Source organism: Molothrus aeneus, chromosome 9 (genome assembly GCF_037042795.1).
Source record: "Molothrus aeneus isolate 106 chromosome 9, BPBGC_Maene_1.0, whole genome shotgun sequence".
Lineage (NCBI taxonomy): Eukaryota > Metazoa > Chordata > Aves > Passeriformes > Icteridae > Molothrus > Molothrus aeneus.
The window spans coordinates 1,806,080-1,833,753 of record NC_089654.1 but is presented as its reverse complement, the minus strand read 5'-3'; the positions used below and the strand labels follow the sequence as shown (position 1 = coordinate 1,833,753).

The following is a 27,674-nucleotide window of genomic DNA, read 5'->3' as shown; positions in this document are numbered from 1 at the left end:
ATTGGGGTTTGGCCTCAAGGAAGTGGGGAAAACCCAAGTAAAACAATGTGAGCTCATAGTGAGCATCAGCACCCTGAAATCTGGGAAATGCCAGTGAAAGTGGAGCACCTGGTCTCCGGTTCCTGGAGGATTCCCTGTGGGATCTTTCCAGTGAACCACCACTTGAATATTTATTTTGTCACTGGTGTTGATGCCTCTCTCTGCTGTGCTTGCTGATGTTCCCATCCCTAAATCCACCTTGGCATGGAAGAGAGGCTGAGGTGACTTTGCTTTGAGGACTCTCCTGGTGTTGTCCCCCTCCATGGAATTGGGGGCTACAGGAAATTAAGGAAATTTAATGCAAGACCCCGGAGGGTATGAGGGATCTGCAAAGTGCAAACTGCTGGAGATTTCTCTTGGAAACTGGCACTAAAAATTAATGACAAAAGGGAAAAGGGACCTTTCTTACCGGTTTTGTATCCAGTTAATTGCATGTGGAGAGGGGGAGGCTGGGTCACTGTCTGCATCTCAAGAATTAATTTTAAGATGATTTTTCCTCGTGTGATAAGTAGATTTTTTTTCTGGGCAAACACTCCTAACGTGCTGCTGAAGTGCCTAAATTCCGTCCCCTGCTTTGTCTCTTAGTTACACCAAGGGAGAGCTGGATATTTCCTACATTACCTCAAGGATCATAGGTAAGCACTGTGGAGAAACACAACCTGTAGCGGAATCCCAAAGCCCAGAATTCCACCCACCCCACTGATGCTGGCCTCTCCTTGCTTTGGCAGTGATGTCTTTTCCTGCTGAGGGCGTGGAGCTGGGGTTCAGGAACCACATTGAGGATGTCAGGACGTTCCTGGACTCCAGGCACCCCGACCACTACACGGTGTTCAACTTGTCACCCAAATATTATCGCAGTGCCAAGTTCCACAACAGGGTGAGTGCCTTCCATGGGAGCAAATTCCCCAGGGAAAGGGGCAGCAGCTCCTCTTGGACCCACAATTGAAGGGGATTTAGGAGTTAGAGGTGGGTTCGGGAGTTTTAGCTGGGAGCACAGGGATGAAAGAGCTGGAAAGTTCAGGGATAATGTTCATGTGAGGAGGCTGGGAGAGTGAAAGGCATTGCATGGAGTGGCTGCAGAGAAATAAAGAATAAATCAGAGAATAAACCACTCCTACAGAGTGTTGGAGCTGCTGCAGGGAAAGAATAAAATGAAAAGCTTTTGGAAGAAATTACCAATAGAAGGAGGGAGATGATTTTCTTGCAGTTGGGCTTTAATCAAGCAGGCAAAGGTCAGGATGGAAAGGGGATCTGAGGGGCATTTTGGCTCTTGTGACTTTAAAAAGCCACCTGCACTGCCTGGCCCAGTTTCCCTCTCTAAAACCAGAGCAGCATCAGGGAGCACTGCGAGGCTCTGCTTCATTTATGGCTTTTAGAGGAAATCTCTATGAAATGCTGCTGCTGAAATGCAAGATTAGATTTAATCTTTCTGAAAACTTCCTGTTATTTCCCTCTCCCACAAGGGAGTGCTGTGTTTTGGTGTTGTGTTCTGTTTTTTTTTTAGTTTCTAACTTTTTGGTGCCTTCAGCCCAAAAGGCAGCAGCACTTGTCAGGCTTAACTCTCAGTCAGGGTAAATGAATCTAACCTAAGGCTAATTTAGTTTTAATTTGAGGTGTAGCTGAAATTTATCTTCAGTAATTCTGATCACCAGAAACCACTCACTGACACTTAAAGCAAATTTCTCTGTGGCCATCAGTAACCAGACTTCAAAAATGAGTAAATGAACAGGGAAGACTAATTAAGAGATATTAAGAGCTCAGAATCTTCAGTCTTGATTGATTTTGGTGCACCACTGATGCTGTTTTTGGGTGGAGAAAAATTTACCTACTTCTGAAAGCCCAGCATTAAAGATCTATTGCTGTGTGAGCTGGCCATAATTCCTGAATCCCTGGAATTTTCTCCCACCCTGCCCAACACTTTAACAAGTGACTTTAATGCCACTCTCAAAGGACAGCTCGGTGCTTTGGAACCATTGCCTTGACTCACACAGGAAGAAAATAAAATGATCTTTTATTAAAATATTGTGGTTTCAGTTTATGGGCTGGGAAGTTCTGATTCCAAGTATTTTTTGTTAGAAAGAAGGGTGAACAACACAAAACATGAAATAATTACCAGGCTGAGCTTTGTACATCTTGCAAAAATACTAAAGGGCTCTCAAGGAGGTGAAACCCCAGTGAGATTTCTGCTGGTATGAGGATGTCAGCTGAGCTGCACTGAGATACACACTGGTTCTTTGACAGGAAAAGCTTTTCAGTCCCTGCTTTCTTTAAAACTTTCTGCTCCTAGGATCCAAGTGGGTCACTGTGCTGCGTGGTGACACAGGAGGGAGGTGAATTCGTGTCCTGCTGGGCCATTTCCCTGCCTTGCTGTGGCTGAGTGGGTCAGCAAGCCCCAGCTGCCCAGCCTGACGAGGAGCAGAGGGCACTGGGAGGGTGCTGAGCCACTGGGAAAGGCTTTGCCCAAAGTTGGAAGTGTCCAAGGATAGAGCTGGGAGCACCCTGGGATAGTGGAAGGCAGCGGGGTGTGAACAAGATGATCTTCAGGGTCCCTTCCACCCCACTCAGAGTGTGACTCTGAGCAGAGACCTGGCCGTGCTCCCTTGTCCCCTCTGTGTCCCCAGCAGGAGAGGAGAGCAGTTTCACACCACAGAACACAAATCTGGCACGAAACAAACCCAAACCTCAAAGGCCCTTGTGGGTCCCTGCTGCTAAAATCAAACAAGTGCTGAGTGCTTATTCCCAGAGCTGGAGAATTCCAGTGGCTTTTCCCCAGGGTTGTCTGTGCTGAGTGCTGGTGAGGTTCTGTTTGACAGAAACACCAAGCACACATTTAATTTCCTAATTGTGAACCATCAGGCAGATGTGTAATTAGAGGCAATGGAAATATGTAATTATGGACTGGTGGGAAATGTATATTATTTACTAGAGAAGTGATAATGGCTTTTCCAGATGCATGGCAGGGAGGTCTGCTCTGAGGACTGTCAGTGGAGGGGTCACTGCAGGAATTGTAACAGGGGAAACCAAGGATGTACAACAGAAGGAATGAAAGAAACTCTGGAGACAGGAGAAGGTGGAGAGGGTAAATAGGGAATGGTCACTCCCTGCTCTCCAGACTTTGAGCACTGCTTGATCTGTTCAGTGGCTTCTACAACACAAAGCCACATCTGGATATTCTGGAAGCCAAAACTTTCAGAGATCTAAGAAGCAATCAGATAAATATCCTACTTGCTGTGAGACAAAAATGGAATTTGCCAGCTTGGCCTGGCCCTGCATCCCATGGGAGCCTTTGGGATCCTTGCTGGACACAGCACAGCCTGGCAGGGCTCTGGCTGGAATCTGGGTGCCTGTTTCTGCTCCAAGATGTTGTGCAGGTGTCAGACAGAACCTGCAGTGCAAGTTTTATAAAACCTGGAGCATTTCCTTCCTCTGAGAGATGAAACAGTTCTGGGGATCATGTGGCTGTTTAAGAACATCTGGGCAAATCATCTCCTTCCTTCCCCATTCCCATTGAGCAGCAGCCAAATGTCAGCTGAGAGAGAGAGAGAGAACCAATTCTTCAGCTGAGGACAAGCCTTAGGACATTCCTCCTTTAAATTTCTTCTGGCCAGAAATGCCTTTTAAAAAAGAGACATTTCAATTAGAACCAGATGAAAGGGAGATGTCTGTTGAGGGCTATTTGACGTTGATGTGCTGCTTGGGACTGCGAGGACTGACCCAGAAGCAGCACACTGAGGAATAGGAACCAGACACACTTTAAGATTTGTGGGGTTTCAGCTCTAAGGAGCCATTCATTTTTCTGGCTCATACATTAACATACTTAGATAGGATTTATTTTTTTGAACAGAACTTTCCCTTTCATCAGTTTAATATCTGTCACACAGGGCTTGGAGATCCTGTGCCAGAGAAGGACTCAGAACAACAGATGCTCAGTGCCCTGTGCAAATCAGAGCAGTTTTTAGGGACACGTTGTACAAAGGCTTTAGAAATTGAGGTGAGACTGGAACGTTCTAAAAGAGCCCCTCCAGATAATCTGATGTGAAATGTAAATTTTGAAAAATGTGCACTCAGGAACAACACATCAGCCCAATGTCATTGCATGGAGAAAGCTTTTTTGTCTGCCTCCTCATAACCCATGGGAGGCACGGCGGAGTCACGCGCCAGGAGAGGTGGAGTAGGATTCCAGCACATAACTCCGGGTTGTAAAGGACAAGTAGGTGTCTTGGCAGGGAGAATTAGCAGGGCAGGGCTGGTTTAGTGCTCCCACAAAGCTGTTTGTGTGCTGCTGCCATCCCTGCAGGTGTCTGAGTGCAGCTGGCCCGTGCGGCAGGCGCCCAGCCTGCACAACCTCTACGCTGTCTGCAAGAACATGCACAACTGGCTGCAGCAGAACCCCAAAAACGTCTGTGTCATCCACTGCATGGTGAGTGCACCCACAGCAGCCAGCCACAGCTGGCACTGCCAGCTCCCACTGCTCCTGGAGTGCCTGCAGGCTGGGGACAGCCTGGGGACAGCTCCTGGAAGAGGAGGGGATGGAGGGGATGGGATGGGATGGGATGGGATGGGATGGGATGGGATGGGATGGGATGGGAATGACCCAGAGTAAAGGACATCATCACCCAAAGCTCAGGTGGAAGAGAATGACTGAATGAGAAGCAGGAATGCAAAGCAAGAGAGGTCAAAATCATTCTCGAGGAGAAAGGCTTGAGTTTCACCCAAGAGCTGCCAGCTTGCTGTGACTTGGCCAGGGTGCCCAGAGCAGCTGTGGCTGCCCCTGGATCCCTGGCAGTGCCCAAGGCCAGGCTGGACAGGTCTTGGAGCAGCCTGGAGCAGTGGAAGGTGTCCCTGTCCATAGCAGGGGTGGCACTGGATGGGCTTTAAGGTTCCTCCCAACACAGACCATTCTGTGATTCTGTGATTTGCACTTTAATCTGAGTAGTCACAGGAGAAAATGCAGCCTTTGGACTGAATGGGGCTGGAAACTGGGCAGAAACCACAGAGCTGGGAATTCTGTGGAGCTGTGAAATTGAGACTGTTGCAGTCTCCTGCCATCAGGAGAGGTCAGGCCTGGCTGAAGGAAGCCCCCAGAGGGATTACTCAGCACTGGGCAATGCTGCACTGTGTGAGGGTGGTGTGATCCTGGATCACTCCTAATTTACTCCATGCAACCTTTCCCGTTGACAGCAATGCCCCAAAGCAGAGTTCTGCTTTGCTCCTGGAGCCTAAATTAAACCAGGAGGCTGTCAGCCCTGATCAGCACAAACTGGGAGGAGTGGAGGAAATGACTGATCCCAAACTGCACAGAGCTCCCATGTGAGCCTGGCATTTCTGCCTCTCACAGCACAGCCAGAGATGTCAATTCCCTTCAAACAGAGAAGGATGCACTTGATGCCTCCAATCCTGGAAATCCAACTCAAAAATCCAATTCCTTTCCTGTCCTTTGAGCAACGGATATCAGGATAATGTGATAAAGGACAGGGAGTCCTTTCCAACACTTTCTAACAAGGCTGCAGAAACCCACTTGGTTTATATGAACCTGAGAGATCTTGCCAGAAACAACTGGCAGGGGCTAAACTTGGAAAGAAGCAAACAGCCTGTTCATGTCAGCAGGTTCTTGGGGCCTGGATCAGCTCCAGTACAGAAAATCCTACAGAAAATGGCTGGAATGCCTAAAGGGGGCCTGAAAAACCAATTGCAAGGAGGGAGAGTGGTGAGACCTTGAGGAGCTGTGGATTCCTCATCCCTGGAAGTGTTCAAAGGGATTTGGAGCAATTAGGGATAGTGCAGGGTGTATATCAGGAGCCCAGGGCACTGAGAATGCATTGATTTTCTCCTGCTCTTCCTACATTTTTGATCTATCAATGTGACTCAGCAAACTTTCCCCCATAACCACCTTAAAAAACCCCATCAGGAGCAATCAGAGCTGTGGAGGTGTTGGGGTGAAGGAGCCTGGGGCTGGATTTTTTGTTTGTTTATCCTTTTCCAGGATAAATTTCTATTGGAGGACTGCCTGCAACTGTAGGATGAGTGCACTCTGACCCCTGTGGTCACTTCCAGGCCTATGTTTGAAATAATTACAGAATTACATCTGGGGAGCAGCCATGAAACACCAACATTTGCAGCCAGAATGTTCTTGTGGGCTTTCCAAACAAGTGTAAACCACCCTCAGCTTTGGCTGCTGCCTGGATTTTATCTTAGCTTTGTTCACTGAAGTCCTGGGTGTTGAACAAATGACACAGAACTCAAAATTGCTCATCATCTTGTGGTCTCAATCCTAGTTTTTCTGGATAAATCATATGTTGTGGTTTCAGGAGGAGTGGAGAGCTGGAATTTAAAGGATCTTTCTGGTACTCACAGTTTTTCCTCTCTGCCCCTTTCCTTGCCAGGACGGCCGTGCAGCCTCAGCAGTTCTGGTCAGTGCAATGTTCTGTTTCTGTCACCTCTTCTCTCATCCTGGCCCTGCTGTGCAGCTGCTGAACACAAAGAGACCTGGAATTGTACTGTGGCCATCTCACAGGAGGTACAGTACCCTGGCTCAGCACTGTGAGCTTCATCCCTGCTGCTCAAAGCTGCCCAAAGCCCTGGCAGGTGTGCTTTGGCCCCTAGGCTCAGCCAGGTGTCCAGATCCCAGTGTGCCTCAGAGATGAGCAGGGAGCAGGTGCTGGAAGAGCTTGCCCAGAGCAGCTCTGGGATTTGGGATTTCTTTCCTTGGAGATCCCCAGTGGGGTCTCACCCCCAGCACAAAACCAAGTTCTGAGATGGAGCTGTGAAGCTGCTCCTGCTCTGAGCAGAGAGCAGGTGACCTTCAGATCTCCCAGCCTGAATTATTCCTTTATTTGAGGTGTCTCTGCTCACTGAGAGTGTGGGATTAAATCACTGCTAAAGGTCCTTCCAACCCAACCACCCCATGCTGAACCTGTGGTTAACAGGGCCCAAGGGAATCTCTCTCCTGTGCCAGCTGCATCCTCACAGGAACAGCACTGCCAGTGCAGGCTCTGTGCCAGCTGCATCCCTGCAGAAACAGCACTGCCAGTGCAGGCTCTGTGCCAGCTGCATCCTCACAGGAACAGCACTGCCAGTGCAGGCTCTGTGCCAGCTGCATCCTTAGAGAAACAGCACTGCCAGTGCAGGCTCTGTGCCAGCTGCATCCCTGCAGAAACAGCAGTGCCAGTGCAGGCTCTGTGCCAGCTGCATCCCTGCAGAAACAGCACTGCCAGTGCAGGCTCTGTGCCAGCTGCACCCTCAGAGGAACAGCACTGCCAGTGCAGGCTCTGTGCCAGCTGCATCCCTGCAGAAACAGCACTGCCAGTGCAGGCTCTGTGCCAGCTGCACCCTCACAGGAACAGCACTGCCAGTGCAGGCTCTGTGCCAGCTGCACCCTCACAGGAACAGCACTGCCAGTGCAGGCTCTGTGCCAGCTGCATCCTCACAGAAACAGCACTGCCAGTGCAGGCTCTGTGCCAGCTGCATCCTTAGAGAAACAGCACTGCCAGTGCAGGCTCTGTGCCAGCTGCATCCTCACAGGAACAGCACTGCCAGTGCAGGCTCTGTGCCAGCTGCACCCTCACAGAAACAGCACTGCCAGTGCAGGCTCTGTGCCAGCTGCAGGGATGTTGGAGCACTGGATGGAAACTCCAGTCCTGAGTCTCCAAAAGAACGGCACTGCTGCTGGATTTCGAGGCAGATTTTGAGCATGAAATGAAAGAAATGGAGGTTTCAGCCCTGGTTTTCTCTGCCTGCAGGTACATAGGGTACATTTGTGACCTAATAGCAGACAAACCTGTCATCCCCCACTGCAAACCACTCACGATCAAGTCAGTCACCCTCAGCCCCGTCCCCTGCTTCAACAAGCAGCGCAACGGCTGCCGGCCCTTCTGCGACATCCTGAGCGGAGAGACCAGGATCCTCACCACCTCCCAGGAGTACGAGAGGATGAAGTGAGTCCTGGGGCCCCTGCCTCCCTCAGCAGCTGCATGCAGCCACTTCCACTTTGCTGGGGATAGCTGAGCTGCAGTCATGGCCTGGCTGCTGATCAATGGAGATATTCACTGAGAGTTAGTGCCTGGGGTTGAAATAAATGGCCAGACGGAGGCTGAGGTTGGCATGAATGGGATAACTGCTCAGACATCGGGATCTGAGCCTGGCAGGAGTGGGATAACTGCTCAGACATTGGGATCTGAGCCTGGCAGGGGTGGGACAACTGCACAGACATCAGGATCTGAGGTTGTCAGGGGTGGGATAACCACAGGCATCAGGATCTGAGGTTTGCAGGAATGGGATAATCACAGACATCAGGATCTAAGGTTGGCAGGAATGGGATAACCCCAGACATCAGGATCTGGGGTTTGCAGGATTGGGATAACTGCTCAGACATCAGGATCTGAGGTTTGCAGGAATGGGATAACCCCAGACATCAGGATCTGGGGTTTGCAGGATTGCGATAACTGCTCAGACATCAGGATCTGAGGTTGGCAAGAAGTGGATACCTTCCTAGAGATCATCCAGTGCTCTGTTGGTTCCCCCTGTGGAATATTTCTGTTCTAACCAAGCAGAGCATTGAATGCTCCTCCTTGCTTGGCCTGAGGGAGGTGAGACCTTTGATGTGGTGGGAGGGAGCCTGACCCTGGCTTTCCTGCTGTTCCCCTCCAAGAGAATACCGCGTGCAGGAAGGGAAGGTGCTGATCCCACTGGGAGCCACTGTCCATGGAGATGTTGTTGTCTCTGTCTACCACATGAGATCCACCATCGGGGGACGCCTCCAAGCCAAAGTAGGAGCTGCTTTCTCTTCTCTTGTGTGGGGAGCTAAGAGCTGCCTAAACATGGAATCTATTCCCCATTTACTATTTCCTTGAGGATGGACTTAAATATTCAAGTTGCAGAGTGGGCAGTGAATATTTTCCTCCTCTCCAGTCATTCTTGTGCCCTCTGCTGTGTAGATGACATTTCCCTGAGGCCTCTACTCCAAGTGAAATGGTTTTATATTTTTTGGAACACAAACCTGTTGCTCCAATGTATTCAGTAGGAACAGCTTAATTTCACTGCAAAACTGATGAGTAGATCCCAGAAATAAAGAGAAGCAGGGAAAGAAAGCCAGTTCCTGAAGGTTTTCTGCTGTACAGAGGCTGCAGCAGCAGCGTTGAAGGCAGATAGAAATATTTGGAATATTTGGGAATATTGAGAAAGGAATATTGCCTGCAGAGCAAGCAGAATGAATTCAGTTATGCAGCCATTAAGATTAGGGTAGAATTAACTAACTCCTGTATTTAAGCCCTTGTTCAGTCTGGTTCTCTCTGTTTTTTTTTTCTTTTCAGATGACCAACACACAAATATTCCAAATTCAATTTCACACTGGATTCATAGCCCTGGGAACAACCACTCTCAAATTCACCAAGTGAGTGTTTGAAGCTGAACATTAATCAAACCTGATGCATAAAAGCCTGATGAAGGCTGAGGGAGAACAGTCACAGATGAAATATGAAAAGCCTGAATGTACTGAAAGCCTTTTTATAGCTTTCCAGAAATATTCTTCCCTTTTCAACTGGACCACTCTTGTCCCCTTTAGGCCTGAGCTGGATGCCTGTGACTCTCCAGACAAATATCCTCAGCTCTTTCATGTTATACTGGACATAGAAATACAGTCTGCAGACAGACAAACTGAATTAACTCCCCCATGGGAGAACTTCACAACAAAAGACATCAATCCCTCCATTCTCTTCTCCTCCCACCAGGAGCACCAGGACACTCTTGCTTTGGCAGGTAAGGGCTGCATGGATTTATTGCCTTCCCATGACTGATTTCTTCATGCTGAGCTGGGTTTTGTTTCATTCCACCTCTCTGGTGCTCTGTGCTGCAGGCAGAGGTGCCACGGATTCCCCCCAGGATAACATCAGGAACGTTGGGCAGAGTGCATTCTTCTCCTCTCTCAGCTGGCAAGGTAGGCAAGGCTTGGTCTTCAGAGTCAAATCTGCTCCAAAGAACACAAACAACTCCTGTTCCCCTGGCTGGAGCTGGAGTGAGGCTGAGGGACCCCACTGTAGCATTAGATCACAGAGCTGGGCACACCCTGGTGTTGCCATGGAGTGGGAATTCCTTTCCTACTCAATTCCTTTCCTTCCTCTTCAAATTGTGCTCTGTGGGACCATTGTTGACACACTTCTAGGGTGAACCTTCACCCAAGGCCTCCTTCATGCTAAAACTTGAAATAAATAAGCCTTGATGAGAAAATATAGGTTCATTTTGGCAAAGGAATCACGGGATCATTTATGTTGGAAAAGGCCTTTAGGGTCATCAAGTCCAACCATCCCTCAGCACTGCCAAGGCCACCACTGACCACGTCCCCAACTGCCACATCCCCCGTGGATGGGGACCCCAGCTGTGCCAGGGCTGCAAAACCCTTTAGGGGAAGAAATTCACCAGTTTTTATTTTAAAAAGCAAAATTATTTTAGCCAAATGCTGCTGTGCTATTCTCAGCCTTCTGTTCTGCTTGTAAGCTGATTTTTACGGGACCTTTGTGATGACCAAACTAACAGCTGCCTAATTTTATTTTCAATCATCATTTAGATCAGAAATCTGACAAAAGTAGCTCTCACCCCACCTCAGAGGATCGAGCAGCGTTGGTGCATGAGGAAAGCGAACAGTCAGATGACGAACTCTTGTCCCTTTCCAGTCAGCACAGTAATGCCAGCGGTGACAAGCCCCACGGGACACCCAAACACAGCAAAAAGCAGCAGGAGCCTCCAGCAGCACCTCCCCCTGAAGACGTGGACCTGCTGGGCCTGGATGGCAGCCCCATGAGCAAGAGCTTTCCCTCGCAGCCCAGCGCTGCCCCCTCTAACTCTGACCTGCTGAATGATTTGTTTGGGGTCGGAGGGCCGAGCTCCCCGAGCCCTGCTGGAGCTGCTGGAGCTGCTGGAGCTGCTGGAGCTGCTGCTGCTGCTGCTGCTGAGGAGGTTTTCCACGTGGGGGCACCTGGATCTGTGCAGTCGACCCCGCGGCGCTCGGCAGCTTCGGCATCCCCGTCCCCATCCCCGAGGGTAGGAGAAGGTAATGGTGGCTTTATTAGAAAAATATAATAGCAATACTCCATAAATAATGCTGTCTTGGTTTGAAAATCAAAATTATAACAATTCGAAGGGAGGGTGTTTGCATTTTCCACTTTAGGGGAGGCTCCTGCTTTCCTTAGCAGATACCTGTCTTTTCAAACCAAGACAAATGCTTATCATAAAAATCAGTAAATTCACATTATACCACCAATATATCAGCAATAAGTGTTTGAGGAAGTTAAGATAACATCTTGAAACATCCATGTATCAAGGAAACAGAGCAAAAACTTCCAACAGTTTGATATTAATGACAATCGTTATTTGTTGGCATTACCTTCAGAAGATTAAAGCAGCATTGACTGTAATGAAGAGCAGAAGTTTTGGTGAAATTGATGATATAATGAACTGCATCCCCCCAAAGGGGGGGACTTGGGCTTGGAGGATCCCTCTGGGGGATCTTGGCTACCTCCCTTTCATGTAGGGGATCCCAAGAGGCCCCAAGCAGCTCCTCTGCTCCAGGCTGGTCCTCACCAAACCAGTCCCTACTGGAGCACGCCCAGTGGTTTGGAGGCTCCTCACACCAACAACCACTGCAGAGCCTCAGTTTTGCTCTCATTATGAGTCCAGTGGTGCACATGAGTTTTACAAAAACTCCTCTGGGGGTTTGGGTGGACCTACAGCACCATGAATTGAATTCCTCTTATTACTTAGGGGGTTTGGAGCTGTGAGAGGGATCTGGACTAGGAAATAGAGAATTAATTTCTGTCTGTTCCAAGACCAGGCTGCAGGAGTGGTTGGATGGATATTAGGGAGAGGGATCTTTTGAAGGATGAAGCAGGGCAAGTGCAGAGAGAGAGAAGAATCCAAGCTTCAGTGGAAGAAATTGGTCACTTGTACCTGTAGAAGGTTTCTCTTGCTGTAGGCTCGGTCTGAGAGCTCTCACTCGGGGCAGGTTTTGCAGACACATCACAACAGAGGCGCAGCAACAGATCAGGAAAAGATTTAGGGATTTAGGAGCTCTGCAGAGCCAGAATCACACAGCTCAATTGTGCCAAGTCAGAAAAACAAGGATAAGAGCTTGGGAAATGAGTGAAGAGTAGTGACTGAGTAACATAAGTAATGAGTAGCATCATTACTACAGTGCAGAGCTTCTAGGGATTGTACCTTTCAGGATGCTTTTAACCTTAAATTTGTTGACAAGAATCTGAGCAATTTCATAGGAGTCTTTTGGTAAGTCTTCCATGTAAAACCCCAACAAACTCAACTTTCTTTTGGTTGAGTTTGTTGGGGTTTTACAAGGAAGAGAGATGACTGAACAAACTGATCAAAAACAGTTTGGGAAGAACTGGAGTTTTGTAATAAGTGATGTAGGAAAGATATCCATTATGTTCTGAAGCTGTTTCTAAAAGTGCCTTTTCCCCCAACATGGATAACCTCTGCCAGCCTGGAATTATCATAAGAGGAAGCAGGAATGGCAGGAATTGCACCAGGGCAGTAATGCCAAGCTCCAGACTGTCTGCCACCCTCTCCTGGCAGTTAAAACTCCACCTGAAGTGTCTGAGTACTTCAACACTCACTTTGCTGGCTCTAAATTCAGCCTCTCTTAGGAAATGAGAGATGGGCTCAGTTTGTTGCCATGGCCAAGCTGTGGGGCTCTTTAGGTGCCCAGAATTTGGGATATTGATGCTCTCCAGTTGCTCCCCCACAGTCCCAGTCTGTCTCCTCTTTTTTACCTGCAGGTATCAGATTTCCTCTCCCAACAGCATTCCCTTACCCTCAAGCACATTCTTGCTGCAAGTTCATGATTTCGTTTCCTCAAATATGTTTTTACAGCCACTGCCTTTGATCCTTTTGGAAGCAGCCCCAAGCAAACTGGTCCAGACCTCCTGGGCTCCTTCCTTGGCTCATCAGCTGCCCCTGGGGATCCTTTCCTTCAAGCCACAAGAAGCCCTTCACCAACTGTGCACAGTGATCCCTTTCACATGGGTAAGAAAGGGGAGCCTCTTCCAGGGTGTTTAAAGGAATGCAAAATGTTGCTTTGAAATAGAAATGGAACCATTAAGTACAAAGTGATGATTCCCATAAAATGACTCCAAACCACAGAAACCCCACGAAACAGGAAAGAGCTTTTTGTCTCTGGACTTAAAGTATATTCAGCATCTGAAGTGTGGTGGGATGAGCTGAGTTTTGATCAGGTCTGAGACTTAATTAATAGGCTATTTATATAAATAAAAAAGAGGCCATGAAGAATGTCTGCCCTCATATTCCTGTGATTATGAGGTCGACTTTGAAGCAAACTACTATTAATTGCACTGAACACAGCCATATTTAGAGAAAACACACATCCTTTGGTGATTTTAGTTGCAGGCTTTTACCAGCTTTCTTCAGCTCCAATAGTAACCCTGACCAAATTCACAGCTGAATTTGACTGAAGAGAAGGAATTTTCTTCTATTTATTTAAAAGTTCCCTAATTTTCTCCTTCTCACCCCAAAATGTAAGGTGTTAGCCTGTCTGAAACACGTTCACTCATGGATTTGTTTGTGCCTGATCATCTAACAAATGCTCCCTGGGAGTATCTCCCTGGAAGGCTGGAAGGGATCTTAAAGACCATCCAGTTCCTGCTCCCTGCCATGGGGAGAACCTCCCACGTGAGGTTCTGGGACTTTGTGGGTTCCCAGTGGCTCCTGGTGGGCACTGGGCTGTGCTGGTTTTGCTGGACTGCTTTGAGATACTGATATCAGTCATTCCCTTTAGCTTCAAGCACTCCAACGGTTTCCATCCAGCCAGATGTTTCCAGTGGTTGGGACTGGCCCAACAAAGCAGGTATGTGCCATAAAATTCATGGTGGTTAGCAAAAAAAATACCTTTAGGGAGCTCTGAGAGGGGAGAGGCAGAGGGGAAATGCTGCCAGTGACTGCAAAGAACAGGTTCCCCCTAAAGATTTCCATATTAAAAAAAATCTGGGTTTGTTTCCTCAAGAGCCCAGAGCAGGACTGGTGAGGTGATGGTGTCCAGAGGTTGTTTCATCCCATGAAGAGCCATGGGAAAAATCTGGGGAGTGCTGTGCATTCCCAGGATGCCACTAAATGATTGCATGGTTCTTTCTGATCTTGGGAGAGTGTGCATGGTCTCCCAAAGTTGCTTCCTGAAGGCTTCCAGATCTTAAAATATATGCACATGTCACAATTCCTCTGGCAGTGCAGACAGTCTGGGAACATTCCTGCTGCTGTTCCTAATTGGGAGTGGGAGTGCAACAAGTCTGAGGCTGCTGAGGAACCCGACAATGGTACACTCAATTTAATAGCAGACTTCTAATATGTGGCTGAGCACTGGGGAAGAGCTGCACTCATATCAAACAGGAGGAAAAATGTCAAACAGAAGGAAAAATGTTCTTTTTTCTCTTATATGTGTTTTTTTTTCTTTTCTTTTTAAGGTGGTTTAGGAATGGGAAGTAAGTCTGCTGCCACCAGTCCTACAGGATCCCTCCACAGCACTCCCACTCATCAGGCTAAACCCCAAACACTGGATCCATTTGCTGATCTGGGAAGTCTTGGAGCAAGTTTAGCAGGTTTGCATCCCCTATCAAAAAAAGGAAAATAATAAATTACCAGCATTCTTTTAGAGAAATAAGCTGAGCAGCCTGGTATGTGTGGGGCCTCTCAGCCCCACAACCACCTGCATGCCAGTGCTGCTGCCAGGCTTTCCTTCTGCCTGACTCTCTGTAAACTCTCACAAATCCCTGCTTTTCCTGATCCCTGGTCAAAAAATGTGCTGGCAACGTGCAGGGAGCTCAGCAGGCTCCATGGATTGCAAAGCACAGCCTCTGATAAGTCCAAACATGCTCTGGCTGAGGATGCTCTGTGTTCAAGTGCTGCTACAGGCCTGGGAGGAGAATTTGGCTCTGCAAAGCTGCTGGGCTTCTTGAGGAATTGCTTCCTTCTAGACTTGACTTGTTTTCCTGCTTTGTGAGAAAAGCTGTGGGATTGATCTGCCTCTAATTTGTAGTATTATAAAAAAGATAGGGTATTTGCACCTGGCTACAAAGCTTGACTGCTTAGAAAAGCCTTTCCCCCTTGTTTTATGTAATAAGAAAATCAGCAAACCCTCAATTCCAATGTTTAACAGGCAGTTCTGAGAAATTATTGAAGCTTCCCTTAAAGCCCAGCATTGTCTGAGTGTGGTAAATAGATTTTCCTTGCCTTTGTTGCTGCCCTCAGCTCTTTGGGAGCCCTTGTGGTTTGGTGTGATGTTTGTTTTCCCCTTTGCGTCAGTCCCAGCACGGCTCTGGAATTCGGTTTCCCAGTTCCCTCTGCTGGATTTCAGGCTGCTCTGCAGGAGCAAAATAAAAACCGTGCCAAGCCCCATGTCGGAGCCACCGAGGTCCTTTTAAAACACACATTCTGTAGGAGAGTGGTGGGGTTTAAAAACAAATGCCTTGGCATCCCCTGGATATTTGAGCACATTTTTGTTGGTCGTGAGTAAATCGAAAGCACTTCATCCAATTTCCATGACACATTTCTGAGCTGGGAGCTGAGTGTGGATGTCAGTGTGAAATAATAAAACACTGACACTGGGTTCCTCCCACAAACACAACCAGGGCCAGAGGAGCATCCCTTAAAGCAATGAGGTGCTGGGACACATCTCTGTGGATGGTTTTAATCAGCACAGCGTGAGGAGACACCATTCCAACAGCACCAGCTTGGTGCTGGCACTGGCACAGGCTGCCCAGAGAGCTCCCTCATCCCTGCAGGTGCTCAGGGCCAGGCTGGGATGGAACTGGATGAGCTTTAAGGTCCCTCCCAACTTTAATCATTCTGTCACTCTGTGTTGCCACCATCTATCCCCACGGAGCTGCAGCTCCTTGTCAGCTACCTCCAGCTTTCCCTGTTTCCCCAAGCCACCTCCCATTCCTCAACCCCTCAAAGCCAGGTGCTGTCCTAGGAAGAGCTCACAGAGCAATCTCGGGGCTAAAGCCATGCTGCAAACGTTTGTGGCACAGCTGAAAGCGAAAGCCTGGGGGGCTTTGCTTGGATCAATTCTGCTTTGTGAGAAAAACTGTGGAATCGATCTGGGGCATATGCACGTGGCTACAAAACTTGACTGCTTAGAAAAGCCTTTCCCCCTTGCTTTATGGCATGAACCCCCCTTGTTTTATGGCATGACCCCAGCAGACCCTCGATTCCAGAGAAGGCAGCTGTGGTTTGGTTCCCAGCGTGACTCTGTCCCTGTGCTGCTGTCTGCAGGTGGGCCCTCGTTCGCCAGCAAGCCGACCACGCCGACGGGCATGGCCGGGGGCTTCCCACCGTCCCCGCAGAAGCCGCCGCCGCAGCCCATGGGGGGCAGCGGGTGGCAGCAGGGCACGGGGTACAGCTGGCAGGGGACACAGCCCAAGGGCCAGCCCAGCGTGCCCCACGCCTCCCCGCAGAACAAACCCAACTACAACGTGAGCTTCTCGGCCACGGGCGCACAGGGCGAGCGCGGAAAGGGAGCTGCTAATGTTGGTAAGAGCCTTGGGATTCACCTTTGGGTGTCCCTTGGTTTGCAGGTTAGGGCTAAGCAAGTCAGTCACGGGGATTATTTGGTGCTTTATCCTGTCCTGGATGCTGAACTGGGCTATTTGGGAAGTCCTGTATTCCAAATGAGCTTCCAAAATAATCCTGGAAGTGTCCAAAGCCAGGCTGGATGGGGGTTGGAGCAACCTGGGACAGTGGAAGGTGTCCTTGCCATGGGAGGGGGTTGGAACTAGATAAACTTCAAGGTCCCTTCCAACATAAACAATTCTGGGATTCTATAATAATAATAGCAACAACTTAAAAGTAACATTAAATAACAGCTTTCATGTTCATTAGCACTGGGAGATCGTTAATGTGATTAACCAAAGGATGTATCTTCTGTAGAAAGCCAGGGTTAAATGCACCCATGTTATGATAATAACTTCAAATCTTCTCCATTTTCAAGATTCCAAGCCAAAAGTGTCTGCAGATTTTGAAGATTTATTATCCGGTCAAGGCTTTAATGCTCACAAGGACAAGAAGGGTCCCAAAACAATAGCTGAGATGAGAAAAGAAGAAATGGCAAAGGAGATGGACCCCGAAAAACTAAAAGTAAGCAAAATTCTTGGTGATGTCCTCCCAGTCATTCAAAGTCCTCAACAGATTTAAAACTCCAAGGTTACATTTCTGTCCTCAGCCAGACCACACCAACAATGGCTCGCTCAGTGTCACTGGGCTGCTGCTCTTCCACAGCGCTCCAGCCCTGATTAGCAGGCGCAGCTAATTGAACTAATCCTCTGCCTCATTAATCCTGCCTGCTTTGGAATTCTCTCATCTCTCCTCGATAAATTGCCAAACTGCAGGTCTCTTTTGGAAGGGAAGGGAATTCAGTCTGTCCTGCTCTCTATGTGAAATATAAGACCACAAATTGGAATTACAGAAGGAGAGGAAAAGCTGCAGCAAAAGCCAAGCAAAGTTCTGAAAAACAGAATGATCTTCTCAAAATGTCCTGGTTTTAGCCTTGTGGAAAGGTTTTAGCCTTGTGGAAAGGTTTTAACCTTTGGGAAGTGACAGCAACCACACTGAACACCACCATCAGCCACAACAGCTGGACAGAGGTCAGGCCATGGAGTGGGCAGGAGTTTTCCCAGCTCCCATTTTTATCCCCACAAAAGCTGTCGAGTCACTGAAGCTCCCAGCTGATTTGGCCTTCCCAATATAATTTTCTTTGCTCTGATGCCTTTTTATTTCATTGGAGCAGCTCAGCCTGGAACTGTAAAATCTATTTATGCTTTGGTTTTCACATTTACATTTTAGCTTAGCTGAGCTTAGTTGAGGTGTGCAATTAACCTTGCTAAAGAACCAGACAGTTAAACACTTCATTTTGGCTATTCCATCAAGCATTAATAAGTCAGTGTTTTTAGCAGGGATGTTGCTCAAAGCCTGTCTTAACTTTCAAGTGATATAAAATCAATGATAATTTTAAAACAGTGATATAAAAATTAATGACAATTAGAGAAAGGTTTTCTGTAGGTTTTCTAAAGCATGGAAAGAAATTTAAGATGCTCCTCAGGGTCACGGCTATTCAAATGAAGAAACTTACTCCTGGTGGAATATCTAAAGTGAGGCATAAATAGAGACTTACACTCCTTCCTGCAGGTCCTGGAGTGGATCGAAGGCAAGGAGAGGAACATCAGGGCTCTGCTGTCCACCATGCACACGGTGCTGTGGGCAGGGGAGACCAAGTGGAAGCCTGTGAGTATGGCAGACCTGGTGACCCCAGAGCAGGTGAAGAAGGTGTACAGGCGGGCTGTGCTCGTCGTTCACCCCGACAAGGTAAGGCTGGGCTGCTTCCACCTCGGGGGGAAACCAAAATTGAGCATTAAGGGTTGGATGGGATCGCTGATTTATTGCTGCAAACAGCTCCGTGGAAAGTGGGAGCCCAAGATTTCTGCTGGTTTCTGGAATCTGAGAACTCTAAACTCATGCCTGGAAGGGTTCAAGGCCAGGCTGGAGCAACCTGGGATAGCAGAAGGTGTCCCTGCCTGTGGAACCATTTAGGCTTTAAGGTCCCTCCCAGCCCAAAGCAGTCAGGGGTTTTGTGAAACCACTGCCAGCCCCGAGGCTGTGCCTGGAACCTGCTGCTTCAAGCAGCAGAAATTCAGAGCTTTTGTCACCCTCACTTGGACTCTCAGCCATTCTGCTGCTGGGCAGCAGTTCCAAATCAAACTCCTGCAATGGAGCCACCAGGATGTTTGGCTGCCCAGCTCGTGGCTCGTGCCCTGGCTGCTGCCACTTGCTGACCAGGGAGCAACAATTCCACCTGGGACACCCCGTGGGGAGGAGGAAGCTTCCCCTTGGCAGGGAATGGGAGTCCCAAGGCTTGGGAGGATGTGCAGGAATTATGATTTCATCCAGGAACCGTGTCGGGTGGAGCTCTTCCCCTTCCATGCAGGTAAAATCCTCTCCCAGTGCCAAGGTTATATTTATTATTTAGAAGGTCACATTTACTATGCCCATGGGAATTGCTCTGGGGGTTGTCAGCTCTGAGGAGCAGCAAAGCTGAGAAATTCTTAAGGAAAGCAGCCCTCCAGAGTAGCTGATTTTTGTCAAGGAAAAAGTGAAAATTCCTGGAACTGCCTGGGAATCTGCTCACGTGCCAGCTTGTTTGGGAGCTCTGATACCCCTCTTTTGTCTCTGTTTTTATTCCAGGCTACTGGGCAGCCATATGAACAATATGCAAAGATGATATTTATGGAGCTGAACGATGCCTGGTCAGAATTTGAAAACCAAGGACAAAAACCTTTGTATTAGGTACTTTCTCAGCCTCCACTCCAGACCCGTGCTAGTGCTTGTTTAGTCTCTTGTCACAAATGTCACAGATCAACCAAACTCTGGCTGGAAATTCACAAGTTTCAGAAAACTAAGAGCCTAATACTTATCATGAAGAACATGAGAAAGGTTTCCTAACACTTGTCTCCAGAATCCTGAGCTCAGAGGAACTCTGGCCACCTGGCTCGCCCCACCAGAGCCACAGGGTTACAGTTTCTGGTAACTTTTCTATTTTATTTTGGGTTCCAGTGGGACAAGAGAGAACACGTACTGGGAAAAGGTGGAACTTGTTTGTTTCCAACAAAGTGTAGCTGGTGAATTTCCTACCTTGTTTTTGTGAGGTGTGATATGGCAACACTTCAGTTGAGTTCAACAACTGCTGGTGAGGCCCAAACTTGGATGTATGTTATTTTTTTCCTGGGTTTGGATCGAATTATCCAAATTATGAAGTGCTCAGCTGTGGTTTAGGCACACTCCTAACAGTCACCATTTGCTGCTTAATTGCTCATCTAGTGTAGTGTGGCTGAAGAGAGCCAAAGCTGAATCCTGGGCTGGGTCAGTGTGGCAGCTGCTTTTGCATTAATGAATGCTGTGCTTCTCCTCCCAGCCCTGCAGTGAAATGTGCAGGCAGAGTTCCTCCAAATGCTTTGGAAAGCGAGCAACGAGTCCTTGGCTCAGCAGCCCCTTGCTGGTTTGTTAAGCAGCAGTTTTGGGGGGAAGGGGGGGTGAATCCACCCGGTCCAAGTGAGGAATGAGCACGTGCTGCATTTCCCATGGTTCTCATCAGCAGCTCGAAGCCATCACAGAAATGCCAACAACTCAAAATCCTGCTGGAAAGGTTTAGAAGCTTCCCGGTTCCTAGGTAGCACTTCCCCTCCTGAGGATTCAGAACTTTTCCCAGCCCACTTGTATCACCTTTATGCCTTTATCAGCTCCAGAGCACTTGGCCAAGGCTCTTGGCAGGCTGAAACCTGTTGCAACTTCATTTTTCAGATCATGGTGTACGAGCTGTCGCACAGACATCCACAGACCGGGTCTGACCTCTGGGGTCACTCCAGTGCAAATTGATTAGCTCAAAAGTTTATATTGGACCAAAGCAGTGACATCACAAGGGAATCTCTCTGTTGCTGAAGCTGAAGCAGCTTTCCTAGTTCCAAAGCGAGTTGAAATTCAAACTTCACCCCAAATTCTGGCGTTCTTTTGTAGAGTAACTAAAGCTAGCAGTTTATTTACCAACACCTATCCGTGTTTGAGGGATACTCAGTAGATGGGCAGGAAATAATCTGTATTTACTGCCTCAGGAAAAGGTTGCCATCGGATGTGAGTCTTTAAGGCTGGTGGTTTTTCTAGACAATCCACTACTTGTTGCACTTACATTTTCAAGTGGCAAAGCTATTACTGCAAAGACAGCGTGTCAAAGTACATGGCTTTCTGTATAAAACTCATCCTTTTGTTGTACTGGTCCATTATTTACTGCCATTAACTGAAAATGTGAAACCAACACATAGGTCTCCTTTTATATAAAAGACCTTAAGATAATAGTAACAAACTGGATGTTATTTATTAATGTTTTGATCCAGTATGTGCTTGTCTTATTTAAAGAGATAACTGGAATGTGAATCATGTTCCTGTGATTTGTTGGTTTATTGTTTCTCATTCACATTTGTAGATATTGTGACCTATGCCTATATAATAAAAAGGATCTCATTACTATAACGTACTTTTTTTAATGATGAAAACCTCATTAGCTTTGTATCGAGTTTGTCACGGCACATAACTCTGGATAGTCATCCATTCACAAAAATACAAATCCACCATTAAACTTTACCAAAAAAAAAAAAAATCCAACCCTCTACCCCACTTAAGCTTTGATTACTTCCATCCCTAATGTTTTTATGGATGCATGAAAGTATTAGGACGTATGTATATCCAAATAGTTAACTGAAAAAAATCCATTCTTGTCATATCTGGTAGTGACAGAGGTTATCAATGTTCAGGTTTACTGTTTGACTAAATTACTGTAATTTTTGTAAATACGGTATATACTCGATGAAATTGTGACTGGTCTAAAACATTTGTATATACATTAAAAAGCTCAAATTAACAAATTCAGCTATCTTTTGTGCTTGTGACCATGAGGTTCCAGTCCTACATCTCCTGTGTGAGGGGTGGTGAGCCCTGGCAGGGTCGGTTTTGTCATTGTCATTATCCACAGGTGGGCATTCCAGGTGCTTTTCCCAAATTATTTGGGAACAACTTGGCATTGCTGTTCTCAGGCTTCTGCCTTCAGAGACCCACAGCCAAACAAGCCAGCAAAGCCAAATTTTTCAAGTTTTTTGGAAGCATTTGGTGGATTAAGCCTGTTTTAATAAGCCTTCTGGCTCAAAATAATCTAAAATAATGAAAAATGGGGGAAAATATGGAGCAGAGTACATAAAAAGAGAAGAGCTGAGGAGGGAGGTGTCTGAAAAAAAACTCCCTGGGGAGGGTTATTGAAAAGGTTGTGCAAAATCTCCCTCTAAAAGGCTTTTCTTGGGACAAAAACCCTGTTAATGGGTCAAAAAGGTTGGTTTTGGGGCAAAAAATGGTCTTCTTGGGCCAAAAAGATCATTCTTGGGGTAAAAAGGCCATTGCTGAATCAATAAGGCTGTTTTGGGGTAAAAAGGCTTCTCTTGGGTCAAAAATGGCAGCTCCAAAGTGTCGTCTCAAAAATTCCAAGGCTTAAAAACCACAGCTTTAAAAAAGCTGTGCCTTTCTACATGTGGATTAGCAGAAGGGTGTATGATGTAGGTCCTGAGGTGGCCCTGTTTGAGGCAAACGGGTCGGCTCTGTTTTTGTGGGGTGAAAACAGAGGTTTACAGGAGTACCCACAAAACGGCAGCGCCTGAGGGGCGGGGGGCTCTTTAAAGCGGTGTTTACGGATTCAAATCCACACAAATATACATTTGCGCACAAATATTCTTTTCTTAGGCACAGATGCGAATTTAACGCACGCAAATACACATTTCTTACCCTCATACAAGGGTTATATATGAAAACAAACCCACTTTTTTGAGAGGTTTACGTGCGTTAAACCCCACCCGCCGCCGTCCCCTCAGGACGCCCCGCCCCCTGTCCCGAGCGCGGGCGTGGCGAGAAAAGGCCCTCCCGCCTGCCGCCCGCCCTTTTAAAGGCTCGGTCACGTGACGCGCGGTAAAGGGGCGTGGTCAGAAGGCGGAAGTTGCGCTGTGCCAACGGAGCCCGGACATGGCGGGCGTGAAAGGTACCGGGGGCTCCCTCATGAGGGAGCGCGCCCCGGGCAGCGCCTCACGCGGGGGCGGGCGGCCGGGAGAGGCGGGGAGGGATGCCCGGCACCGGGGGAGGTGGTAGCCGGGCCCCGCCGAGGGATGCCCGGCCCGCGGTGAGGCGGTTGCGGGTGTCCCGGGAGGGATGCCCGGTGCCCCACGGCCCGGTGCCTCACCGGCCGCCCTGTGCCATTGCAGCTCTCGTGGCCCTGTCCTTCAGCGGAGCCATCGGGCTGACGTTCCTCATGCTGGGCTGCGCCCTGGAGTACTACGGGTGAGCGGGCCCGCGCCCTTCGCAAAGCTTCTCCTGGTTAAAATCCATTAATTAAAGCGTTTATTATTTAATGGGGCTCTTTGGCTCCTCCTGCAGCCCCCCGCTCCCAGGCTCTTGGCACGTGGCGCTTTGTTGTGTTTAAGCATCACTTCCTAAGGCGGCATTTGCATTTGCATTAAAATAAAACCACTGCAGACAGCTCTGTGCTGCCTCAGGGAATGCGGTACCACCCTGCTTTGTAATCTCACACGAACGTTTGCCTTAATTTTCCTGTTTCTTTGAACAATCCTCCTCCCACAGGTTTCCATTTGGGATGTCCCCACCCATGGCAGGGGCTGGAGCTGGGTGAGCTTTGGGTTCCCTTCCAGCCCAGACTGTTCTGTAAATCTGTGATTCTCTGTCTGTAAAACACTTTAGAAACTCGCAGGAGGCTCCTGAGAGCTCTGATACAGAGAGGAGATGTGAGGGTGTGCCTGCTTCATCCCTGTAATTTGGGAATGCTGCTCCTGTCCTGCTCCAGTGCATTTCCTGCTCCCTCTGTGGTCAGAGCTGAATCACCACAATGTTTCAAAACTGAATGCAAAAGTAAAATAAATTAACCCTTGCTGCATGCTGCCCTATCAGTGCAGGGAAAACCAGGTGGAATTGCCCCATTTGGGGTGCAATCTTCTGATCAATCCACTTTTCAAGCCAAAAAGCAGCATCAGGAGTTTTGCACCAGCTTTCTGACTGAAGGATCTCTTTTAACTGATGGCCCATTTGTTTTCTCCCCCTCCCCAGAGTGTACTGGCCCCTGTTTGTGTTGATCTTTTACTTCATCTGCCCCATTCCCCACTTCATTGCCAAGAGGGTGGGTGATGACAGCGATGCAGCCAGCAGTGCCTGCAGGGAGCTGGCCTATTTCTTCACCACGGGAATTGTTGTCTCTGCCTTTGGATTTCCCATCATCCTTGCACGGGTGGAAGCAGTAAGTCCTTGCTAATTTTTCTTCTCAGACCCCACTTGTTGGGGGGCATCATCTTCAATCCTGCTTTTATTTCATCACTGTGCTGTCTCCAGGTGAAAATAATCCACTGAAATTTGCCTTTTTGATCTGGAAAAAAGAACTCCCATGACTGAGAAGGTTTTAGCTGGTGTTTTTTCCCTCTCCAGCCTTGTTTTGGCCCAGCACAAGATAACATCTCCTGCTGCACCTCATGCCTCTCTGTCTCATGACCCTTTGCATCACTTCTAGCTCCAACTTCCTTATTTCTCTCTTGGAATTTCTGCTTTCTCCATTTAGGATGCTGCAAACCTGGGGAGTGTTGGGAGTCAAAAGGCCAAACTTCCAGAGCTGCCCTTGTGGCTCTCAGAGCATTTCCCAAGTTTGGCCTCTCAAAACCTGAGGAAACTCTGCCTAAATTCTTTCTTTGCTTTCTGCTCTCCAGTGCTGAGATTTTGGTCACATTTGTCTGAAAGGCAAAGAATCCCCCCAGTCCCAGTGATTTTCCCAGTCCTGTTGGTTTCCCTTTCACTCCTTTAAACGTGTACTTGCTCTGGATTTATTTATTTACACAATAAATACATTTATAAATACATTTATAGATGTTGTGTACTTGCTCTGAATTGATTTGCAATGCCCAATTCCCCTGATATTTTTATTTTGGAAGGGGAACATGGCAGCAGCAGCACAACCACGAGAGGGAACTCTGAGTCGTGTGTTTTGAGAGTAAATGTTCCTTATTTAAGGAAATTACTTCTGCAGCTCATGAATAAAAAAAAAAAAAAGCTGTTTACTTTTAAATCCACATTTCCCCTGCCTGTGACTTCTTTAAAAGGAGATATTTTGATTTTGTTGCTTGGCAATGAAAGGAGAGCACTAATTTCACCAGCTTTCTCTCTGATTTAGGTGTGTTTTAATGATTTGGAAGGCAAGTCATCATTTTCTTCTAAATCCTAGCAGTAGCTTGGCTGAAGTGTTTATTAGTGATACAAGTGGCTGCTAATTGAATAATTAGTCACACAAATTGAGTTCTTTATTGTTTGCCTGTTCTGCTTTTAGCACCTTTCTGTAGTATTCTGATTTTTTTTAGTGTTTTAGCTGATCTAATGCCTAGAAATAACTGTCCTGAGCATCTTTTCCAAGAACTGCTTTGACTGTTCCATTTCTTGCATTTCAGATCAAATGGGGAGCCTGTGGCCTGGTGCTGGCTGGCAATGCAGTCATTTTCCTGACCATTTTAGGCTTTTTCCTTGTCTTTGGCAGAGGAGATGACTTCAGCTGGGAGCAGTGGTAGGAGCTCGCTGTGGTGCTGGTAATTTTCAATATTTCACAGCTTTTTCCCCTGTTCTGTGTGTATGTATAGATATTCTAATGTGTGTGGCTTTACATTATCATGTAATAATTTGCTTTTTTAAATGCACTTCAGCCAAAGGGACAGTGCTGACAGTTGGCTTGAAGTAGTCACTGAAATGGGGAATTATTATGAATTTATCATTGAAGAAGTTTACAAAAAACAAGCAGTTTTACCAATTTTTTACTGTATTTGCCTTGATTTTTGGTTTATTGAAGTGTCATTGAGCCATTGGTCACTACTCCTGTTGGGTTTTTAACCATATAATCAAAGAATAATATGAAGATTATCCTAATTGGGATTGTTCAACTTGGTCGATCGTTCTGCTTTAATTAGCATCAGTTATTATTTAATTTACATCTCATTAATTGCAATTTGAGAAAAACTGTAATTTTTCTTAATGACAATAAAGCCAAACATAAGTGATGCCAACTCTTACTGCCTGAGGAAAGCAAAAGAAAATAACCCTGGTTAAATCAAAACCCTTCCACTTATGTTTGTTTAAAGATAATTTTCTCCCCATAAAGATATTTTCTGTCCCTATTTAGTTCAAAAATTCGGGGAATAACATATTTTAATGCATCTTAAAGCTGACATGACTTCTGTGAAGGTTCACAAAGGGAGAAACTCCCCTCAGGACACTTAAAATCACAGTTTAGTGTTCAACTCTGTCTTTATGGGTGTGAATTGCAAGCAATGGAATGTTCTGCTGGGTAGGATTTCTTATTTCCTCCTTGCTTTTCAAACACCCTTCTTCAACTCCCGTTTTTTTTGTCTGGAAGAAGGTTTTTATTGCATTAAAACACTATATTTTTAATAGCATTATCCTAGTAAACATTCACATAATCACATTTAAGAAAATCTAGTTTTATTACTTTAGTTGTGTAAGCGTAGAGGGAATGGTCAGTAATTAATTACTGCTGCAAGAGGAATTAACATTAAAGGACAGTTTATTTCTGGATGTTAATGCTCCATCCAAGACATAGCAGGATAAACTTTACCAAAATCCTGGGAATAACAAATTATCTGAGTGTCTTCTTCCTGCTTTTGATGAGATCTGTTGGAACTGGGAAAATGACTTCTTTTAGTGAGAAACCAAAATTTTCAGATGAAACATCATTTCCATGTTTAAATCCTGCTGTGATTTTAAAGAAGATGCCTTTTATCCCTGTACAGTGGCATTTTTCACTCAGTAATGGAGTGAAACAGTGAAATAAAACCCAGTCAGTGCCTGATGGTAAATTCCTAATGCCATTGCTAACAATTCCATTGAACTCCTCTTGGACTGGGGCTGGGTTCAGGAAAGCTTTTACTCCATTTATGTACCAAAGGCTGAGATGGAAATCTACAAAGCTACTCAATTGCTGATGGAGTTTTGGGGAAGAAAAGCAGCTGAGATTGAATTTTTCCTGAGAATAAATCATTCTGTAGTGTGTGACAGGAGCAGTGAACAAGGACAATCTAAAGGGACCAGGAGGGCCAGAAAATGCTGTTTTAAATTGCTTTTTGCCAAATTTCTCCATTGTACTGTATCCCCTTTGGGCTGTGGTTGGTGGGGACCTCATGGGTGGTGAGTGGAGAAGGTCAATGCTTTTTTTATTATTGTTTTTATTATTTGTATTATTATTTGGAAGTAGCTACGTGCACTAATCCCTAATGTGAATTTCATGCAGTTTTCACATGGACTTTACATGAAATGTTTAAAATTGTGCTGAAATCATGGATCTCTGTAAAGTAAATTTACTTTGTTATCAAACATGGTAAAAAATAATATTTCAGTGGGGCTTTTTCTCCAGAGCTTCACCAAACTGAGCTCTGATGGTCTGTACTGGGAATCCTGTCCCATCCCTCCCATGGGAACTTATTGTGCTTTCTCTGGAATGGTTTTCCTGTGTGGAAGTGAATACTGTGTATCCAAAGTGCCTTAATTTCCTCACAAGCCTGATTTTTGTGGCTGCACCTCCATGGCAAGATCAGTGTTCCATGATCAGCTGGAAATCTGTGGCTGCATTTCCCAAAGCTTCCTTTCCAGCTCATCCTGTTTCTGTCACTGGGAATGCAGCTTTTGTACCTTTTGTAAACACTTTTTTATGATTGCCATATTCCTAACATCATCAAGTATTAAAACACGGACATTCAAATATATTCTACTTTTCTTTCCAAGTTGCCTACTAAAAACTGACTTTTGGAATTGTCTAATAAACATATCTGATGCTTAAAAGATTTGTCTGTCTTTTTAAGAGGTGACAACAGGCAGGTGTGAGGGGGAAGGTAAAACATGTCCAGTGCTGCTTTCCTGGTGTGGGATGGGCAATACCAGGAGCCATGGAAGTGGAATTAATGTAGGATGTGTTGGGAAGGTAAAGGATCATCATTTCT

At 46.8% G+C, this 27,674-nt stretch overlaps 2 protein-coding genes across 3 annotated transcripts in view; both read left to right on the top strand.

Moving 5' to 3' along the window:
- DNAJC6 (DnaJ heat shock protein family (Hsp40) member C6) overlaps nt 1–21,512 on the top strand; it is a 42,375-nt gene extending 20,863 nt beyond the window's left edge. The window contains exons 3-20 of one of the 2 annotated variants that reach the window (XM_066555359.1): nt 625–674; nt 768–916; nt 4,337–4,459; nt 6,423–6,556; nt 7,779–7,973; nt 8,687–8,804; nt 9,348–9,427; nt 9,599–9,792; nt 9,890–9,970; nt 10,598–11,080; nt 12,913–13,065; nt 13,835–13,903; nt 14,514–14,648; nt 16,324–16,581; nt 17,039–17,184; nt 18,232–18,408; nt 19,285–19,386; nt 20,398–21,512. In XM_066555359.1, the coding sequence (XP_066411456.1) occupies nt 625–674; nt 768–916; nt 4,337–4,459; nt 6,423–6,556; nt 7,779–7,973; nt 8,687–8,804; nt 9,348–9,427; nt 9,599–9,792; nt 9,890–9,970; nt 10,598–11,080; nt 12,913–13,065; nt 13,835–13,903; nt 14,514–14,648; nt 16,324–16,581; nt 17,039–17,184; nt 18,232–18,408; nt 19,285–19,386 (2,647 nt within the window). In that variant the 3' untranslated portion in view covers nt 20,398–21,512. Of the gene's footprint in view, nt 1–624; nt 675–767; nt 917–4,336; nt 4,460–6,422; nt 6,557–7,778; nt 7,974–8,686; nt 8,805–9,347; nt 9,428–9,598; nt 9,793–9,889; nt 9,971–10,597; nt 11,081–12,912; nt 13,066–13,834; nt 13,904–14,513; nt 14,649–16,323; nt 16,582–17,038; nt 17,185–18,231; nt 18,409–19,284 lie in introns of both variants that reach the window. The other variant, XM_066555360.1, reaches the window with a different exon arrangement.
- Nucleotides 21,513–22,591: 1,079 nt separating this feature from the next.
- LEPROT (leptin receptor overlapping transcript) lies at nt 22,592–27,516 on the top strand. The gene is made up of 4 exons (XM_066555397.1): nt 22,592–22,666; nt 22,887–22,962; nt 23,743–23,929; nt 25,122–27,516. Exons 1-4 carry the CDS (start codon nt 22,651–22,653, stop codon nt 25,236–25,238), a joined length of 396 nt encoding a protein of 131 aa, XP_066411494.1. The 5' UTR covers nt 22,592–22,650; the 3' UTR covers nt 25,239–27,516.
- Nucleotides 27,517–27,674: the final 158 nt, after the last annotated feature.

Bases quoted from the DNA above. Each gene is read 5' to 3' on its own strand.
- LEPROT (XM_066555397.1), top strand. The intron at 22,963-23,742 runs GTGAGCGGGCCC...CCCCCTCCCCAG, and splicing joins TGCGCCCTGGAGTACTACGG to AGTGTACTGGCCCCTGTTTG. The intron at 23,930-25,121 runs GTAAGTCCTTGC...CTTGCATTTCAG, and splicing joins TCCTTGCACGGGTGGAAGCA to ATCAAATGGGGAGCCTGTGG.